The sequence below is a fragment of the Etheostoma cragini genome, chromosome 16, assembly GCF_013103735.1.
Source record: "Etheostoma cragini isolate CJK2018 chromosome 16, CSU_Ecrag_1.0, whole genome shotgun sequence".
Lineage (NCBI taxonomy): Eukaryota > Metazoa > Chordata > Actinopteri > Perciformes > Percidae > Etheostoma > Etheostoma cragini.
In genome coordinates, this window is record NC_048422.1 from 19302534 (window position 1) to 19324120 (window position 21587).

At 39.0% G+C, this 21587-nt stretch overlaps 1 protein-coding gene across 2 annotated transcripts in view; it reads right to left on the reverse strand.

Annotated features, from left to right (window-relative positions):
• The window catches only part of lamc3 (laminin, gamma 3), a 95541-nt gene that overhangs the window by 62725 nt on the left and 11229 nt on the right, over window positions 1–21587 (reverse strand). For both annotated transcript variants that reach the window (XM_034897201.1, XM_034897202.1), the window contains exons 3-4: window positions 9015–9145; window positions 6386–6552 (exon numbers count right to left, since the gene is read on the reverse strand). In XM_034897201.1, coding sequence (XP_034753092.1) covers window positions 6386–6552; window positions 9015–9145 — 298 coding nt within the window. The remainder of the gene's footprint in view (window positions 1–6385; window positions 6553–9014; window positions 9146–21587) is intronic.

Consider the following 21587-nt stretch of genomic DNA (forward strand, 5'->3'; position numbering starts at 1 on the left):
AGTCTGGGTCAATGTCATCACTGCTATAGCTTCTGCTTCCCCACAAATTCACAATAACTTCCACTGGTTTCCAGCAAGTTGTTGTTATTTATAAAGACTTAAAAAATATCCATGTATAAGTTATAGTCAAATTTTGGCCAATAGTTTTTTACCTACCTGCAGCTTGCTTATACATGGGAGTACAGTGCATTTAACTAATTGTTTAGTGCAGAAGCATCTGGGTTTCAGATGTAGATCAGGTTATTTTTTATTATCCTAAATTACTAGCTGGAGATTTTAGGCTCAAATCTTATATTTATTATATAGCTATCCCATTCCACACTAGGAGTACTACCAGGAGGCTTAGATCACAAGCCTCAGCAGTATTATGAGTGTACTATTGATATTCCAAACAAATGATCACAGTCTCCCAGCTACATTGCAGCCTTCAACCTTAAATCAGTGGCAAGATAGGATTTAAAGTTTCTTACTGAACAGCCGCAGGCAAAGCTGATGACACCATACACACAACGGAAATCATGGCTGGCAGCAACCTGCTCGAGCCATAAATGATTTCTGTCTCAGAGGGGGAGAATCTTGATGATAATGATATCCCATTTCACCCCGGGTACGCACACATGAACCCACAAACAATCAATCCATTGTATATTTCCACAACTATTTTAAGGCCACATATCAAACTGCAAGCAAAACAATCAGCAGTCCAATATCAAGTTAACTAACAACCTTGACTGGTAGGGAAACCCAATCAAGAAACACCTATGTAAACATAAGTTCACATACAATCAAACACTTAGATAACAAGCCCCCGAAAGCTTCCATTTACCACCTGCTACTACTTCACGCAATAAAAAAAGCACAGATAGCTGTAATCTTCACGCGTGATTGTCACTGCTGTTCATTTCTTTGCTCTTTAAAAGAATGTCTAAAAGAAATCTGAAGCAGTCTGCCTGATAAATCTATCTATAAATTGCAGAAATGTCTGTGTGCGTGCGTTAACTTGACAGGTGTCTTGCTACGGGCACGAGTGAATGCAGTGCCAAGTTTTGTGTTGTTTGGATTAGAAATGCAACATACACATGTACATACACATATATATATATATACATATACACATATATATATATATACATATACACATATATATATACACATATACATATACACACATATACATATATATATATATATATATATATATATATATATATATATATATATATATACACACACACACACACACACACACACATGTACATATATATATATATATATATATATTTATATATATATTTTATCACTGAAGGCATCAAAACTATGAATGAACACATGGAATTATGTACTTAAAAAAAAAGTGGGAAATAACTGAAAATATAATTTATATTCTAGATTCTCCAAAGTAGCCACCCTTTGCTCTGATTATTGCTTTACACATTCTTGGCATTCTCTTGATGAGCGTCAAGAGTTAGTCACCTGAAATGGTTTCCCAACAGTCTTGAAGGAGTTCCCAGAGACGCTCAGCACTTGTTGGCCCTTTTGCCTTGCTCTCCCCAAACCATCTCGACTGGGTTCAGGTCGTTGACTGTGGAGGCGCAGCACTCCATCACTCTCTTTCTTGGTCAAATAGCCCTTAGACAGCCTGGAGGTGTGTTTGGGGTCATTGTCCTGTTAAAAAATAAATGATGGTCCAACTAAACGCAAACCATAGGGGATGTCACATGTTGCTGCAGGATGCTGTGGTAGCCATTCTTGTTCAGTATGCCTTCTACTTATAATAAATTCCCAACAGTGTGACCAACAAAGCACCCCCTCAACATCACACCTCCTCTTCCATCCTTCACGGTGGGAACCAGGCATTTAGAATCCATCCGGTCACCTTTTCTCCGTTGCGCAAAGACACGGCGGTTGGAACCAAAGATGTCAAACTTGGACTCACCAGACCAAGGCACAGATTTCCACTGGTCTAATGTCCATTCCTTGTGTTTCTTGGCCCAAACAAATCTCTTCTGCTTGTTGCATCTCCTTAGCAGTGGTTTCCTAGCTGCTATTTGCAGTCTCCTCTTAACAGTTGTTCTACAGATGTGTCTGCTTGTCCTGGGGTGGTCCTCATGTGAGCCAGTTTTGTTGCAGCGCTTGTTGGTTTTTGCGACTGCACTTGGGGACACATTCAAAGTTTTTGCAATTTTCCGGGCCGACTGACCTTCATTTCTTAAAGTAATGATGGCCACTTGTTTATCTTTACTTAGCTGATTGGTTCTTGCCATAATATGAATTCTAACAGCTGTCCAAAAGGACTGTCGGCTGTGTATCAACCTGACTTCTGAACAACACAACTGATGGTCCCAACTCCATTAATAAGGCAAAAAAATCCACTAATTAACCCTGACACTGCACACCTGTGAAGTGAAAACAATTTCAGGTGACTTCCTCATAAAGCTTATTGAGAGAACACCAAGGACTTGCAGCACTATGAAAAAAGCAAAAGGGTGGCTACTTTGAAGAAAGTAGAATATAAGACATGATTTCAGTTATTTCACACTTTTGTTTTAAGTACATAATTCCACATGTTTTCCTTCATAGTTATAATTCCTTCAGTGATAATCTACAATGTAAATAGTCATGAAAATAAAGGTAACGCATTGAATGAGAAGGTGTGTTCAAACTTTTGGCCACTTAAAGGCAGGCTATGTATCTTATAAAGTGAGTATTTTCTGTATAAATGTGTGTCTGTGTCACCAGACTCACCCTGGGTCGGCCAAGTCGCCGAAATTTTCCCGCGAATCAAATCCCCAACTTCACCTTTAACCGTCAAGCTAATAGATATATATTTTTATTGATCCCAAAAAAAACAACATATAAACATGTATGGAAATGAACACCTCTGCTGAAATGTTTGTTAACGACCCGAAACAACTCTCTCTTTCGCTCTTTGTGCGCAAACACAAACAGTCCGATTCTGCTGGTTGATTAACGTAGATATGTGCTGATTAACTCTCATACCAGGCCGGGTGGGTAGCGCACTGCCATCACTCCACGACACTAATGTGTGATTACTCAACATTGTCATTATGATGTTTTGTGTTTACATTCTGCATCTGCAGCGTTCTCTGTCAGGTAAATACAGTAGTACAATGGTTCCTCTGATGTAGAAGTAGCCTACACTGTGAGTCAGTAGTAGGTTATACAGTAGAGTTGCATATTAAGTGGTTTGAGGTCCTTCTGTAAGTCATTTGGGGTACAATTTGGTTTTGAGGAATTCTACAAGCAGCAATAACACAGGCCAAGTAAGCGCTTGTTCTAAAAGGACACATTTTCAACGGGCACTAACCAGTATCTTAAAATACAATAACCACAATTGACATGTGGCTGTACACAGTGAGCAGAGTATAGTAGGCCTAATACTATGATATTGGAAATACTTTTTATCTGGAAGACAGAATAAATAAATACTGAATATATAAAGAAACCATACTGTATCACTAAAGTACGTTGGTGTGTCATAGTGTGTGGGAGGATTAATTTGCCTAACTGACCAAAGCATTATACTCACACACTCCATTAAGGGTCCCTGTTATTTTAACGTGTTTGTATTATGGTGCTTGTTGTACCATCAGGCATTCTGCTTGATGTATATTGTCGGTGACCTAAGACTACATTATGACATATCTTGTTCTGACATGAAGAACCTTTGAGAAATTTGATTCTTGATTCCAGTGCTTTGCAGACATGTATAAACACATACTGCACTGACTGAGATAAGCAATTTGATTTTCCAGGATATCTGTATGTGGTATGAGGCTGCAGGTTTATTAATTAAAATTAAATTAGAACTACAAATTTGAGTAGTACGTTTCAGATCCTTGCAGTTAGATTTATTGCATGTGCTGCCATAAAAGTGTGATTTACAGTTGAAGACTTGAAGAGGCAAAAGACACCAATGAAGAAAGTAGTTTGTTTTCTGTCACTTTGTGTTTATTTTGTAAACTTCAGGTTTAATCGTAATTTTTTTATTTTTTTTATTCTTTGGTTCTATGTTTTTTTACGTCCCAAAAGGTCATGAGTTTGTAATAGTTTATTATCCCTGCTAGAGGATCATTTGCTAAAATATAGCTTGAAAGAGACACTTGACATTTTGCCAGATTTGTAAGAAATTGTCAGCTTCCATCAGCAGCTATAGCAGTCATTGTAAATAGCCAACACAATTGCACTGCACGTGTTTTGACTTACCACCACCTTTCAAAATGTCTTTTTTGTGCCACAATAATTGGAGTCGATGTTGCAAAGTGCTTGTGAATTAGGTGCCGCCTCTTATTTGCATGAGTGCATCTTACATAACTGTCTCTGTCAGGTTCTGTTGTTATGTTGTCAATTGTTGCTGCACTGTGCTTGACTGAAATGTTTTGAAAAATTGCTATTATATAAATTATGATACCTATTTACCTTCTTTGACACATTCTTTACAGTTTTGATCATTTTAGATTTTCTGTGTAAAGTATTCTTAAGTACATTATTATACATTAGTATGTACATTCTTTTACATCCACACTAATATAACATATGCAAATTAGCTTTACCTTATTTTTAACACGCACTGCTGTTTTTCTTAGATGGAAAGATAGCATAATAACGAAATTAAAACTTTTAAGCTCCCAACTTTATTCTAATCACTGCTCTTCATCAGCTGCTAGGTTATGGATTTATTAATTATATACACAAGGTATGTGACCTACAAGACCTACCTGGTGCTCTGTTAATATATTTACATCAACAGAAACGGCAGTAGTAAGAAATGAATTGACGTTCAGCAAATTGATGCATGCTATAAAAATAACGTTGTACGTAACTTTACTTTGCTTTATGCTTTTTATCTCAGCTCCTGCAAAGCCAAAGATCCTGTTCCTTTTATTCAATTCAGCCGGGTATATTCTGACAATTCACCTTATCCCTTTTACCTTTTTCAGAGTAGTCTAAAATTACATGCGGCCAGCGCAGTCTCACACTACAAATTGTGCTGAGGCTGCTCCCCAAACTTAATATCAGGTATAACAAATGGTCTCAGCCCCCTCAAGCCCACAAATGTTTCCCATCTTATACCTCTGACAGCTCAGCCTGCAAGTGTTAGCATGAAGACATCTCTCCCATTATTAACAAGTACAGGGGTGGGAACATCTTGATATTGTTTTACTTCTTGGTTATGACAAACATGGACAAAATAACAGCATGTGTACACTGTATGCAGTTTCTAATTGTACAATACTGGCACAGCAACATACGTGAGAAAAATGATATAATTTTATAAAGCAGTTTTTACCAAAACTGTACTGAAACTTTTCATCTATGCTAAAAGTTTTATAATACCCATTACTGTTTCTTTTGTGGTTTAAATGAGACTTTAAGTTATCCTTAAAGCCTTTTATGTTTAAAAGATTTATCAAAAAACAAAAAAATACAAAATCTCATTGAGATTTTACTCCTCACGTAGTGATCGAGACCTTTCTAATGTTGAGACGGGCAGTCAAAAACCTGTGTTGACTGCCCATCCTGACTTATAAACTGTAGAAATGCAGTTGTTCTTGTAAGTTTATTTTAACTACCTTGATGCAAATTTGTCACCAGTATAAAAAACTGTCACAGAGAGAATTTACAAGCAAAATGAGTTTTTTGCAAGATAGAGATGTGCAATTACACTGAGCTTTCATTTTTATGTTTCCACATTCTGTGTCTCTTTTGATTAAGTTGGGTGCAGTATTCGATTTAAGACGCTATCTGCTTGGAACCAAGAGTAAGAGTAATTAAAACAAGCTTGCTGCTTAATAGAATTCGGCAAAAAACAAATACAATTTGTGAGTCACTCTCTTTTATGGGTTTAATCCCTTAGCCAATTACAATTCATCCTCTACAACACTCCGAAGAAAGGGAGGGGGGGACGACAATATGTGCATACAAACAAAGAATGTGTTTTCCCACACACAGAATTGTACAAGAATTGAAGAAGCGGAACCCACATCTTCCAGGGAGACAATATCATTTTACGGTGATGTGGTGGCTGACAATTACATGCTGAAAAAAGCAGGGTTCAACATAATAACATACCATTCAATTTACAGCATATTAAGAATCAATGAGTTTCAATTTCTATGAAAACTTAATTGCCATATTGATTGTCATTATCTACTCACTCACAAGGCAAATGCAAAAACTGCCCTAGAGGAAATCATTTGAAGTTATGGTGTATTGGGGGTTGGTGGTAAGGTGGTGCACTGATGGATTTTATGGGACCTTTGATAGCCTGAACCCGTTACCTTTATTCAACACGTCCCTGTAGATTCTGCACAAGGCTGCACCCAGTGGGCTTGTGACAGAGGAACAGCAGCAGGCTACTCACTCAAACACTCATTGGCAGAGTCTCCAGTGGCCCTGGCCCAGGGTCTGTCCTGGTAAAAGGGGTGACATCTCTGGCAGTCATCTCCAACAGTGTGATGTTGGCAGGAACAGACCAGGCCCAGATGTTCCCCATCAACACACTCGCTGGCGTGACCGTTACACTTACATCTGAGGGAAACACAGACAGATTGTTATGTAAAGGAAGGACTCAAGTATAGACATACTTATGCACACAGTGAAGGGAATAGAAGGCAGAGGAGAGGAGAAAGTGAGCGGGTATTTCCACTGAAAGGAGTTGTCACTTCCTATTATCTTTCACGGGCATAAACATGGCTTGAGATGAGGTGGGGTTTTAATTTCCCTTTAGGAACTTCTCTGTTCAACTGTGCTAATACGCTCACACTGTCAAAGAGTAACAACAGCAAGCATGTATCTATGTGAGTATTAGTGTGTGCATTGTGTTAAATGTTTACCTATGTGCATTGATATTTGCGTGTTTGTGTGTGCACCAAATAAAAGTATTTTATATATTTTTTAAAGTAGATAATACTAATCAAAAGACAAATGGGATTAATTAAGTCAATTTTCATAACACGATAACTAATATCTGCTGATTTCCTTCCTCCCTGCATTTGGAAAGCCTATCAATTCCTCTGAAGCACGATGGCAGCTAAGCCCTCCTGTGCGTAATATTTCCTGGCAGTGTTGGCGGATTTTGTCAAGTGGCTGTGATAGGGGACAGGGACTTGTCGCTGAGTGGCAGGCTCTGTCAAATTTAGCCAGCTGTCCCGGATCCAGATGTATGCTTGCCTGAGGCTCAGAACCAGTTATTTCTGTTGTCGCTGAGATGACAACAACCCAGTGACTCCAAAGTGTTTCCAATCCAGATACATAGATCTTTCTGCTAGAATCAACGTGAGCTGCTGATAATTCTAACTGAATATGTCATGAGGGAGGTGACCTGAACTGTACAGGCAACAAATGTGCAGTCCAAAAATACTGACGTCCTCATGGTAAAGTGCTAATATTATGCTTTTTGGCTTTTAACCTTTCCTTTATTGTGTTATATATTTTTTGTGCATGTAATAGGTTTACAAAGTGAAAAAGCTCAAAGTCCACCCCAAAGTGACTTACCATCTCCAACAGAAAACACTGTTCACAAACTGCTCCAAACAGCTCTATTTTAGTCCAGCCTTTACTTTGTAACATATTATAATGCTCACCTAGCTAGTAGCATAGCCCTGCCTCATACTCATGCTTCTGAATGGCTAGTAGTCCTTACCTAGTTACTGCACATATGCGAATCCCTACAAACATTGAACAGAAGTGAGATGCCTGACCCTGTAGCTAAAACAGAGAGCTCAACACACAGGGTGAAAAGAAGAGCTGCAGCAATGTGCAGTACAACTAAATTATTATTATTTTTTTTAAATTAAACACTTAAAGCTATTCTGATATAACCTCTAAAATACAATTATGAACCTGAAAATGAGCACAATATGAGCACTTTAAAATGAGTGAAAATATGCATGAACAGCATTTTTCATATATGTGTATTGCTGTCACCATAATTCTAGCACTTTTATTTCCGTAGCAGTGTCCCTTTGGTTATGGTTGCATTGATATTCTTTATAAATCACGAGGACTCTTTTACAGCATCTGTAAGCAGGACTGGCCAACTTGGCGAGATGTAGCACGGAGGTGTCAAGGTATGTGTACTCAGACAGAAAGCACAAGGCTAACATGTTGTCATATGGGTCTCTCCCCCAGGTGTTGAGGCATTGGCAGGTAATTTCTCCTGTCGCTGCAGTGATCTAAAGTGTTTATGACATGTGTCAGATCAAATTTATATTCTATCTGAAGGCTTCATCTCAACTACTTAATCGTCTTTTTCTATCCGAGTCTGGTCCTTGGCACCACGTCCTCTCTCATTACTTTGAGTAATAAACCAAAAGAAGTGGTTTGAGGATGGAGGATTATCTTGGTTTATTCTCACCCGATGGCAACTTGACAGACAGCAAGATGTTTTTGTTATTAGCCTAGCAAACAGCGTTTTAGGATGAGGTATTGATTGCTAGTCTTGTTTTGGGAAACACACAAGATGCACATGCTACAAAACAACCCTGTCCTCTGAAATCAATGTTGATATACAACATGTGCATATTCAATTGTGTTTTGAAGGAAAGGTAACACTGAAGGGATAATGTTATTTACAAACCCAAGAAAGACATTTTATTGCAATATATTTATTGAAGCGCGACTACAAACTGTTCACACTAAATGTATCTGAAAACATTGTGGTATGGCTAAATGATTAAAAAAGTCAAAGCTAACTTGAACCACCAGATTGGACATGGTGAATTCAATAGCTAACCAAAACCATATTTTTTACTAAACCTTAACCAATTGTTTTAAGCCACATTCTAATAATATATAGATATAGAATATAAATCCTTGGCTCTGGCATGTGCTCTGTGTGCCCAACCACCCACCCCTTCCTCCTCAAGCTTTTGAGATTTAATTTTGGTTCAACCAGTATAAAGTGACAAAGAACATTTAACATTTGAGAAAGAGTGTTGACTATGCAGGGTGACATTATCCTGGATGGCAAATGTTCTGGTTTCTCTTACCTGCCACCTACAGAGAAATCAGAGATGGCATAGAAGTAGGAGCGCAACACTTTAGCGTCCTTGAAGAACTCATCTCCAAAAGTGTTAAGCCTGTCCAAAGAGATGAGCAGGTCAGTGGCTGTCACCCATTCCTGGAAAAGAAAAAAAGGTAGGGAAGAAGTAAGGTCCAACAGGGTTAAAGAGATGTTACTTTTTTATGTCATCCACTTTAGTCAGTGTCTTGGCTGCTGCCACTCTTGGTAGGAATAAGGAAGCACACAGGAAGTAAGAAGGTGAAGAACACAAACTGTGGTTTATTTGAGAGAGGGAACGGGTGCGGGGATAAAATATGACAGCAAAAGTTGACAGAGCAAACAAAAATGTAAATGGAGAGTTGGTGGATCAAGGAAAGAAGAAGAGGTGAGAGTGTAATGGCAGAGGACAGAGCAGATGTAATGGGAAAATAATGAGTATGGTGTAGGGAAATTGAGTTGAAACGGGCGAAGAAAGAAGGGGATTAATGGAGACAAAATCTAAAATATGAAAATAAAACATGAGAGACATCACTGCAGCACTAATTCAGTTTAATGGATGACACGTGGCAAAGCTCCCATCCCTGATACGATTTAAGCTCCTCTGTTTGAGCCCACTGCACAGGTAAAGGCAGGATAAAGCAAGAGTGGGAGAAGACAGTAAAGAGGTATAACACAAACAGAGAAAAAAGCAAACGGGAAGTGCAATAGTGGGGTGGAAGATAAAAGTGAGGCCAGGTAAAGGAAGAACCAGTGACATGAGGAATCCCTCACTCGCTGACAGAACCAACTTTAAAACAAATAGCTGAAGAGAAACTTTCTGTCTGTTTCTTGGTTGGTTTGGGACTCTGTGGCAGTCCTGAAAAAGCTGTTATGCTGTACGTTTTGAAGCATTCTCCCTAGAGGGGTCTTTGAAGTGTAGCAATGGGAGGGAAGGAGATTGGAACGGATGGGCCTCAGACTAAAAACATGCGTGATAGGTTAATTCATTTATGCTCTTCTCAGACACTACAGCTTGCCTTTGTAGTGCTAAAACCCATCAGGTACCACATAATGGATAGGACTCAGGCTAGGCGTATTTTAGCCTATTAAGTAGTACAAATTGTGTGTACTTTCCTTATCATATACTGCATACTGTACATTGTTATCATCTAGTAAAGTGTACCATATATTCCATACCAGCTTTACCATGCCTGTAACATTGCCCTAGGTGATTTTGTACAGACACTGACGTTTCCCAGAGGATGAATCCTACTGACTTTGGTGATCCCTTGACTTTACATCTATTGCCATCAGCATGTTGACATATTTGACTTTTGGTGAAATATTTTGACAACTACTACATGTATTTTCATGAAATTTGGTATAGGCACATGTATCCATGGAGCCCAAAGGATGAAGCCTAATCATTTCGGTGATCCCCTGATTTTTTTAATCTAGCACCACTATCAGGTCAAATGCACAATAACGGACTAAAGTACAACGGCAAACCTGGTAAATATGACCTTCTTTACGTCAAAATCATGACACAGCTGCAGTGCAGATTTGCTAATGTTAGTGCGCTAGCATATTGAACTAAGATGGTCAACATTATGTGATTATTGTCAGCATGTTAGCATTCAGGTATTAGCATTTAGCTAAAAACAGTGCAGCCTCACAGAGCCACTAGCACAGCTGTAGAATCTGAGTCTTGATTCAGACTGATTTCCTAAGTCTTGTTTATATTTTTGTAGACTGTACAGCTGTTAACATAGACGCAATCAAAAGCAGAGAACCAATCTGAAAATGAATAGCACATTAAGGGATACTTCAACATTGCAATAAGGTAAGGTTTTGGCAGCCTACTCTGTTCTTGAATCATCTGTTTGAGCCATTAGGAGTACAGTCAAACTCAACAATACAGAGAAAAGAACAGAGAAGATGACAGAAACCAATATCTCTCTGCAAGTCTCTGAAGATATTAAAGTTTACAGGATAGTAATTAATAGACTAAAAAGAACGTGGATAGCTGGTAGTTCTTAAAGCTGCCTCAGCAGAATCAGTTTAGTACCTAATGTGCATTAAGATAATGTAACAACAATGTAATTCTTTAGCTTCATAGTCATTACCATGTAAGAAAAAGCATTACTCCTTTTTCAGCAAGTGAAGAAAGTGGCCTAATTGGTAACTAGCAAGAAATATAACAGAGATGACACTACTGAGCCCTCTGAGGCTCTCTTCACAGGTAGGCTACCTAATGTGATCTCTCTCATTTTAAAATTGCCTGAGCAGCACTGCAGTAAAAGTTTAGAACTAAGTTTTCTTTAAAAGAGATGCTTCTTAGGGGCTTTCTTCTTCTGTCAGCACGGACACAATCCTCCTGTTTCAAAGAAAAAGGGTCCTGGGATTCAGACCACCTGCTTGGCCCATGCCTGCAGTCCTAAGAGACATCCTGCTGGGGCATCAAGAGGTCAAAGCCCCTTATTGGAACATCTGGTGTGAATATACTACACATGTGTTCCTGATTGAATTAACCCTTGCATGGATGGTGTCAGAATTACTACTGGACTTTTGCCACCTGTGTGTTAGCTTTGTCAGTAAACTTACGTTTTAGAGTGGAGTTTTACTCAGCGTGTACAAATCTCAAATGAACAGGTCATTTTTAAGTGAGTAGACTTTTTTTTTATTTTCAGCAAAAGTCTAACTATTGTTCAGTCAGAACTCATCTGACCTTCAGTGTTCTTACCTAAAATGCCCTCTCATTTTAGCCTATACCTTGTCTCTATTTTTCTTTCTCTCCCTCTGCCAGCCTTATCTCTGCACTCCTCCGCCAGCTGGAGTGCACTTCAGGATTTCCAGACAGTTCTGTGCCTTAGCAGTCATTTTTTATTTTGCAGTTACCGTAACTACAGTGGTTCAGTATTGAGTGCAGTTGGCTGGCGTGCTATTGTTCCGGCCGTTGCTTATCGACTTTGCCCCTGCTTGACATGTCTTCACTGGCTAATGGGGTTTGGAAGACACTGAGTAACTCCTGATGCACTCCAGTTCCTAGGGAAAACAGATGCTCATTCTTCATTTTGTTTTACCTGTACATGACATGATTTTCATTTATGGTTTATGAGAGGTGAGCTGTCGGGTTTAACATGGGAAACAAGGTAACAAGGTAAAACGACTACAATGGGCTGTAAGTTTAAGAAAATGGAGAGGAAAATGATAAAATAAATGATGCTTACAAAGTACAAATTCTCTTTGAATGCTTATCTTTTCTACCTTTCCATCGATGCTCTACTTGTCTGGTATCAGATTATTTTAGAGCATACTCTCTGGCATATAGTGAATTAAGCACAGCATTTCAGTTATATACTATATCCTGCCGCAATATGGGAAACTCAACTGAAGCTCAGTGTTTCCTATACATAACAAGGGAAGGTCGTAACGAACATGACCTGCCCTTTTAATAAATTATTAAATAAGTGAGTAGCGCAAACTGATGACCACTAATGTTAAAATGCATTAAATTCACAACTCTTTTAATGAGGGGCCATTCTGAACACTGGTACTGCAATGCAATTGTGTCCAACATCCAGCTCTTGTGCTTAATCACGCACATAGATGATAACGTGTTTTAGGATAATTCCAACAAAACTGGCAAAATAAAGTTGCAAAAGAGAAGACAGAGTCTGCTTTAAGAGTGCAACATTAGCATTTTAAAGTTTTTACACACCATACAAGTAAATTCTCCCTACCATTTATCATAGAGTCCGAGACCATTATCATATGGAAGAGTTATTAGTTATGCTTGGATAAACAGTGCTAACTGTGTAAGGATAAGCAGACATAGTTGCAAATATCACTTAATGCACTGTAAGGAAGCAGTTTCTTAGGGTTAATTAGTAGTCAGCCCATTACGTATTATTTGTGCAAACTACAGCAAAAGCTTAATTAACTTTGATTCTCTCTCTCATGGAATTTGGGCTCACAATGGTACAATAATGCTGACTTAGGGATAGGCTAAGGCGTTGAGAGTGGCAATGAGCCAGTCCTTTGCTTAAGACAATAACGGTCTAATGATCAAGTGAGCAGGTGCACAAGTACATAGACATGTAGAGGGCCACACACAGAAAAGATTGACAATATAAAAAACTGTTTTTAGAGGGTATTTCTGCTTAAGGGCTCATAACCTTCACCCTCACCTCTAAAATACCTGTCTGTCCCCCTGTCTGTCTCTACGTATTTTTTCCCTACGCCTGTCTTCTTGCCATTTCTTTCTGTTTCAGTCCATTTCCTTGAACTCTGAAACCTCTGGCTGAAGGCAGTGGCGGGAAGGAGAGCAGTGTCCCTCTTTCTAAAGTTAATAACTTTTTAAATTTAATTGCTTAAGTTCACTGTGGCCTCAATATGTATTTCTCCCCCTTTTCCTCATTGTCATTCAATGCTGGAGCTCCAATTTTCCACACAGCTTTCTGGAGAGAGAGAGATAGAGAGAGAGAGAGAGAGAGAGAGAGAGAGAAAGTTGGACTGGTTGCTGGAGAGACAAACCGTTTTAATGGTTGACTGAACAAATTAAATTAGAATTCAAAAAGCAGCTTTCATCTTCTGCATGATTATTGAAAAAAGAGAGCTTTACAAACTTGACAACAGAGCCCTCTTTGAAGTGAGCCATTACTTCAGAGAAAACATATAAAAAGCTGCGTTACAAGGTGAGTGTTGTTTATTCCAAATTAAAATAATTCGGGAATTAAAACAAACCACATTAGATCACTAGTATAACACAGCATTACATTTATGCTGATGACACATGCGCAAAAAAACACCTGTTAGTTTACATGTCACCAGATGTTTGCTTTTCAATGTAATGTTGCTTTGACTTCTCAAAATGACATGGAGATATATTTTAAAAGCAGCAGTCGGAGTGTGTGAAGTCTCTATATTGAAACTACGTGCTCGTCAGACTGAAGCACAAGCGGTAAATCTGCAAAGGGATTAAAATGCTAATAAAACAGGCAGGATGCAATTCCTGTTTTAAGCCTCATGAAATATGCATGGTGCTGTATGAGCCATATGCAGAGGAAACGGCACGCTGACATGCCACAGAGACGAACAGAGCTCATGTTATGCTCTGTTGACGATCTGTATCAAAAGACTGTATTTTTAACCCCTGACACAAATGCCTGATCTCACTGCAAGAAAAGAAAATTGATACATTTAATTTCCACAAAGAGAAATCCCTTATCTGTCCACACTAATTAAAAGAATCTTGAAAATATATGTTCATCAGAGAAGTGGCTTTTTTAGTCTTGATTTAATATCCCTCTGTGCAACTGCATTCCTTTTTTATGGTCAAAACTGTACCGTGTTTTGTCTACAGAGTTTGTCTATAGAGTCTACAGTGTCAGCCAGATGGACAAAATACGGTAGGCTATGTTCTCTTTTGTACTTCAAGGGTGTCATTTTACTGCGTTAGCTGGATCACTGCTTATTTCTATAGAAAGACAATATTGTTACAAACAACGCAGAAAAACTGCATTATAATTGCTTGGGCCATTTACTCTGATTACATCAACTTCCTGAAAAAACACATTCAGCCTGAGCAACGGCATTCATAAAATCAGAGGCTTGTTTTATAAATGTGTTTTTCATAGAGGCTAATCAGTGTACAATCACAACACTGATAGTTTTCCGACTTCTCTTCCGTTTGCGTGAGCCTTCTGCTGGGTTTGCTTTCTGAGGAATAATAAAGAGTTCAATCCCAGACACCTAACCGCCGGGTATTAAGAGTGTTTTCTAGCTCTTTTACCTCAATACAATGCGAGAAAAGCTACAAGAGCTACAATGTGTGGTCATAAAATAGGGAAATTGAAAATTTGAAATTGAAAGAAAACATGCGTAAAAATGGTGCCAAAAATGTGACCCTTATATGATGCTCTTTTTTTTTAACCATTAAACTATATTAGCCATACAAACATTTTCCAGTATGCCATTGTCACCTGTTAATGGCAATATAATCATATTCACATAAGGTTTGACATAATGAAGAGGTATCTGAGGCTGAAGGACTTTTTCAGGGAGCGTGATAGATTGCTGCCAGTGTTATTTAGCAAGATTGTTAGACTTATAGACAACAGATGTGCACTTGATATGCGGACTAACATAATAATAAGATTCACAAGAACATATTGTTACTGTGACATTATTAAAAGCATCATATGGATTTCTTGGAGTTCTGTATTCAACAAGACTAAGCAATGGTTAGGCATAGTAGCACCTTGAGCTAAATGCTAACATCAGCATACTAACATGCTGACAATGCTATCATGCTGATCTATTCTAATTCGCAACGTTCCACTACCACGATTGCTACCTTTGCCGCCTGAAATTCGGCCAGATATCACTCTTTACGGCCTGGTGTACGTTACCTTACGCTTTCTTTGTGTTGGAATTTTAAACTCTGGTTAATTTACGAAAACTATGGTTAACTGCTCTTCAGATCTCTGCAGGGTAAATCCAGACAGCTAGCTACACTATCTGTACAATCTGAGTTTTCTGTTGCACGACTAAAACAACCTTTTAATGTATACGTTCTATAAAAACAAGTTCCTTCCCGGGGCTATTATGCAGCGGCACAGGTGTGCCGTCCGCCGCTTAGCGTCACCCAAGACAATTGTGATTGAATTAAAGAAATACCAATAAACCGGAGCCCGTTTTTCTCCCATCCCGGGATGCTGTGTGGACTAGCCAGACCATCCTCCAGAGCACTGTGGAGATAGGTCTGGCTATGTGAGACTATGCTGATGTGAAGCAGGACACATTTACCACATTCGCCAATCTAGTTTATAGTCTGTGTATTGTAGTTATTGTGCTACCATTGGCTAATTCTTACTAAACACAAAGTGCAGCTGAGGCTGATGGCAATGTCAATATTTTAGGAAAATATTTGCTCCACATAAACCAAACTACTGGATAAATTAGAAATTAGGTTTTTGAATATGTGCATCACATTGCCCCCTAATACCTAACAGAATGGTTTAGGTGGGTTTCACGACCGGACCCTAACGGTCCCAGGAGCTCAGCAGTAAAGGCTCTGGGGAGGGTAGGACCAACATGTCCTGGAAATCCCGGCAGCCACAGATGCTGCATTCGAGAACAGCCTGCAGTAGTGTGGTGGTGAAACTATCTAGGACCAGCTGGACAGGTCTACAAGGGATCAAACTACGTCTTCAGGCTTCAAAAGGAAAATAAAATATACACTTGGCCAACAGACTGTTTAATATATTTGAATTATTATTATTATTATTATTATTATTTCCAATATACAGTATGCACTAACAAGCATGCAACCGAGAGGATTACCCTGGTAAAATAATGTAAACTATTTTCTGTTTACACTACAGGAAAAAAAAAGAAGCTTTTTGAATTTGTGTAAGGGTTATATTTATTGTTAAACACCAATAGCTATTATAACCTTGCATGTACTTCCCTCCCTTTTTCCCTCTCCTCCATCCTTTTTATGCCCATCATCTTACATTCGAGAAATAGTGCTGTTGTGGGAAATATATTTTCTGAGTGCTTCTCTCAATCCCAACCCTTGTATTGAGTTGCTCATTTTCATCTTGCTTTTCTAGTATTTGTAGCTCAAGTGGGAATCAGCATGTCACCATTAAAGTCGAGTATGCCCCATCATTCTTTTTTTTGATGATTCACTGCATGGGAAAAAATATTCTTTTACATTCCACCGGAAAGACAAAGGTTTTATTCATTGCTCTTAACACCCATTCGTCCCATCACCCTTAAAATAGATGGGGAATGAGCGATTAAGTGAAAGAAATGGGGCAATTTATCCACCTTTTATTTTAATGGGGGAACAGATCACTGTCAATTATGGGTCTTCTCATCTTGTTGTTTAAGAAGAAGGTAGAGAGGAAGAGGTGGAGTGAAGGAGAAGGGGTGTTTGGCAGGTCTGTTGAGAGATTTGTCACCCAATCTATGTATTCTTGTCTTATATTGATCCCCCACAGGTTTATAAACGGTGGGTCGATCCACAGAATACTGAAATACAGCCGGCAACGCTATTGGTAGCCAGGTTTTAATGTAACTAAGGCCTCCTCACTGATCACCCACCCACACTTATGTCTTTCTTTACATGGCCTTACCAGGAAAATAAAAACATCTAAATCTATCTCAAGTTGCACACCTGCAGTAACAGCAACTAGTTTAACAGCACAAACAAAGATGTAATTATAACTGAAGCAAGATTGTATAATTACCTGCCTAAATGGGGGCGGCTGTGGCTCAGTGGTAGAGCGGTTGCCTGCCAATTGGAAGGTTGGTGGTTCGATCCCCTCCCCTGCAGTCATTGTCGAAGTGTCCTTGGGCAAGACACTGAACCCCGAATTGCCCCCGGTGCTGCGCATCGGAGTGTGAATGTGTGTGAATGTTTATCTGATGAGCAGGTGGCACCTTGTATGGCAGCCCCGGCCACAGTGTATGAATGTGTGTGAATGGTGAATGTTTCCTGTAGATGTAAAAGCGCTTTGAGCAGTTGTTAAGACTGGAAAAGCGCTATATAAATACAGTACATTTAGATGGCAATTTATGTTGTTTTGCTTAAGATGCATTTTTACTATTGCTAAGCAGCCATTAATTCAATAATATTGTGTATTCAGTAATAATAAACCGTTCAGTAATATTAATATTTTATGTTTACTTCAGTAGTTCTTAAAACTGATGCATCAAACACATCAAGTTGTTAAGAAAATAAATATTTTACAGCAGCTTACACATCTGAATAAATAAAATCTGATATTGCATTTTGATAGTGACCTTAATTACTTTGTAGACAGAAATTAAATTCTTAAAGACTTTGCACTACTGATTTATGTAATGGTATGTTACATTTTACCTCAGGAAAGATTTCCTGTCCCAGGATAGATAATCTTAGAAGACGTTTAGTGTAAATAATTATTTCTATACTACCATCAGTAGAATGGAAGTAGCTTCAGGCGGGCATGAGCATTTAAACCTAGTTATCTTTCAACAGAATACAGCATTGTTGATCTTTCCCCACACCCTAACTTATGCATTAATTCACAGATGTTTTTTTTCCTTCCAGCTGGTCAGAGCGGTTCCACATACACAGAAGAACAGGAATGATCACATTCACAGGGATGTTGACTGGGTGAGGAACATACACCAGAATCAAAAGCCGCTGTTGCTGTTCCTCATTCACAGAGTTAAATCTGTGATGCTGCTGACAGGGACAAGCTGGAGCTTTGGACAGAGGGACCAACACACGGGAAATCAAACTATCCTAGATAAACAAACTTTTTGGATGAGTTTTCTGAAGTGTAAAAAACAAAACCAGTTCAATAGCCTGAGTCTTGAGGGTGATTATTGGAACAGTATTCCCCATCTCCGAAGCCAGAACAAGACGAGGTGTTGTGTTGCTACAATTTAAGTGCTTTTAGATCAACAGAAAACTCTAATTTGAAGTCGCTGAAGTCTATTAAAAGTTCAACTGGTAAAGGGTGCGTTTCCATGTCAAAGTTGATGAGATATTTCAGTCTGAACAAAAGTTTAGCACCGACCAACCGACATTGCCATCCCCAAAGCAACAGCACTGCTGGGCTAAGATATTTTGATAATTTCCTGTGTAGAACATTAACAGCATGTTCCACATGAACCACTCTTCACATCAGCGTTAGGATCCACCGCACACCGCTTATTTAAAATGACCAACTTTTGAAATTGGTTAGTCTGTTACACCAGTGATTTCTTTACAAGCTATTTAAAAAGGCTATTTAAAAAAAAAAAGGGAGTCCAGTGGAGTGCTCTCTCCACGCTACACTAAATCACTTCCAGCAAATTCCCCAGAGCACAATGAAGGCAAAACAGCATCACCAATCTGTTTTAACCGAATATCTGGTCCGGCTCACAAAAACACTGAAACCGTCAGCGTGCTATTTTCCACCGAGCCTGTTTGTAACCATTGGGCTATGAACATTATCTTCACTTCACCTGTTTTAACTTTAGCAGTTTAGATTATAACACGCTCGACTGTGCTGATACAGACCTGAACTAATCACAGACAGTTGCCGCGGTCATCGACTCACGGCAGTGCGTTGCTACAGAATGAATACAGGGGAAACACGGTGAATATTTGGCGTTATTTTGAGAATTTAAAAAAAGATTTTTTTATAGGGGAAACACTGAGGAAAATGCTCAAAACCAAAAATGCTCTCCTCTTGTTTTACGCTTTGCAGTGTAGAAAATGTTAATGGAATATGTTCTGAATATTCTGTGTGTTTGGAGAATTGCATGCCACCTCAACTGAATAATGTGACAGCAACACAAACTGAACATTTCTTTCTGTGGAAGTTATATTTGGCATCAATAGTTACCGAGTCCAGTTAGTTTGGGCAAGTTTTCTGACAAAAAAGACAAACTAAAGTGGTTCAAAAAAGTAAGCGTATAAATGTTCTTTTCTTTTTCTTTCACAACTTGGAAGTGAACCAGTGTCCACCACCCTAAACCACAATGCCCTTTCTTCCTATCAAGCTATTGTTGACTACTCTCAGACTACCTGTTTCTGCCCATGCCTCCTTCCCATAATCCTTAGTCCCTTAAATCCTTAATCCCACATAATCCCTTCATAGTGGGGAGATGTATTTATTTCTTGCTCTGCTCATGCATGGAGCATGTATTTCCATCTAAAAACATAATGCTCACCTAATAAAATGTTAGCAGAGCAGACTCAATCCTGATTGCCCTACAAATTTAAGACTCCAGTTTCCTATAGTTCCAGTCTGCTAGAGTCCAGAACTGCATAACAGATATATAGAGAGGCCAAAATAGCACAGTGGTAGAAGACTGGTGTGAAGAGATTAATCACAAAAGGACAGTTTAATAATCTCTGAACTAGAAAACCAGGCGGCTGCTACCTTTTCTCGTAAGCATTTTATAACTGCTCTTTTGCACACAACAAAAGTACAGCTACCAGCACATGAGGTGAAAGAAGCAAAGTAATACACACATGCAGAGAATAATGGGGTGGAGGGAGAACATCCTTCTGCTTGTGAAAACTTCTAGAGAGCTCTTTTTCCTTTAGAGTGGGTTAATTGGCTATTTCTAAGACACATGTATGTTTTTCATTCACTCTCCTTTCTTTGTTGTTCTAGCCAGACAGATAAGAGTAGATTCAATGAACTTTCAGATCACGAACCGAATCCTGTCCTGCGTGCAGATTCCTCTTTTATGCGGCTGCACTGATGTTGCCCATAGCAACACTAAAGCTAATCTAATGGTGCATTTCAGTTCTATTTTCACTCGTAGACGCAAGGGGACCTCACATAGCAGAGATGAGGAGAACATGTCTTTATCCTGCTCCTCAGTGCAGCTTTGTGTATGCCTGAGAGTTGATGTTGCTTCAACCACTGGTGTCTTTCCATCCTCCATGTTTTCCCAGTTTAAAATGGGATCACACTTGAGAAAAGCTGCCTCTTTCTACTCAGTAGGTGGTTGCGGAGATCTTACCCATTCAAAGTGCCCCGGTTGATGGAAGGGGAGGTTTTATGGGAAGACATCTGCCACAGAGAGTATTTGTGTGTGTTAGGGTGACAGGGGGTGGGTTTGGGGGTGGGTTAAAGGTATGTGTGAAGGCAAAGACACCATATGTAGCCCTAACAGCTTGTCAGCTGCATTGCACTGCTTTTGAAATCATCGTCAAAAAAAAAATCTGTTACAAACTATTAGAATCAGCCGATGTGCTGTATGTGTTTCTGTAAACATTATTATTTAAAGACTAAGTAGCTTTTGTTTATCATACCCCGATTTAATTTGAAATCTAACCTCCTTATATATAACAGCTTTTACACAAATTAAATATAATTTGTGAAAGAGAATGACAAAATATCCAATTGCACTGGCGATGGCAGACAAAAAGCTATTTATCTGCTCTGAGTCAGGCTCCAGTTTGCTGCAGCAGCTTTTCATTCAACATTGCTTTTAGAGATTTTGAACACCGTACAACATATTTTATAGTTGAGCTTCAAAAGAAAGAGAGAACTATTGGGATTTGGGTGTGCTAGAGCATCTTTAAATTGATTAATATACCGTAAACTGCAAATACACTGAGAGGCAGAGCTATACACATCCTCCAAAAATCCCCTCATTGTTACTTTATTATGTTTTGGAAGATAGTTACTTTCTTTGGGAGCGGGTTATGGTTATGCAGGGTTACACTGCATATCCTCCACACATCCTCCAAAAGACACCCTCACTCTTCTTATTTAACGATGTGGAGGAGGACAGCTTCCTTTACAGAGGTGGTAGTCTTGCATTGCCAGACTTATTTCCTCACAACATTTTAGGAGAAAGGTCAAACAAAGAACATGTTTTCCCTAGCTCACATGAGGAGGGGCATGACTCTGGACTCATTTGGGATATAGTGTAGTTCCTGATATAAATGTGGTAGGGTTTTTGTAGTTTTTGTTGTAGAGATGGGAAACAAAAATAGTAACATGCAGATGGCACTTTAAGGGACAGTGGAGAGAGGCAACATGAAAACCCGCAGGCAGTGGGAGCCCTA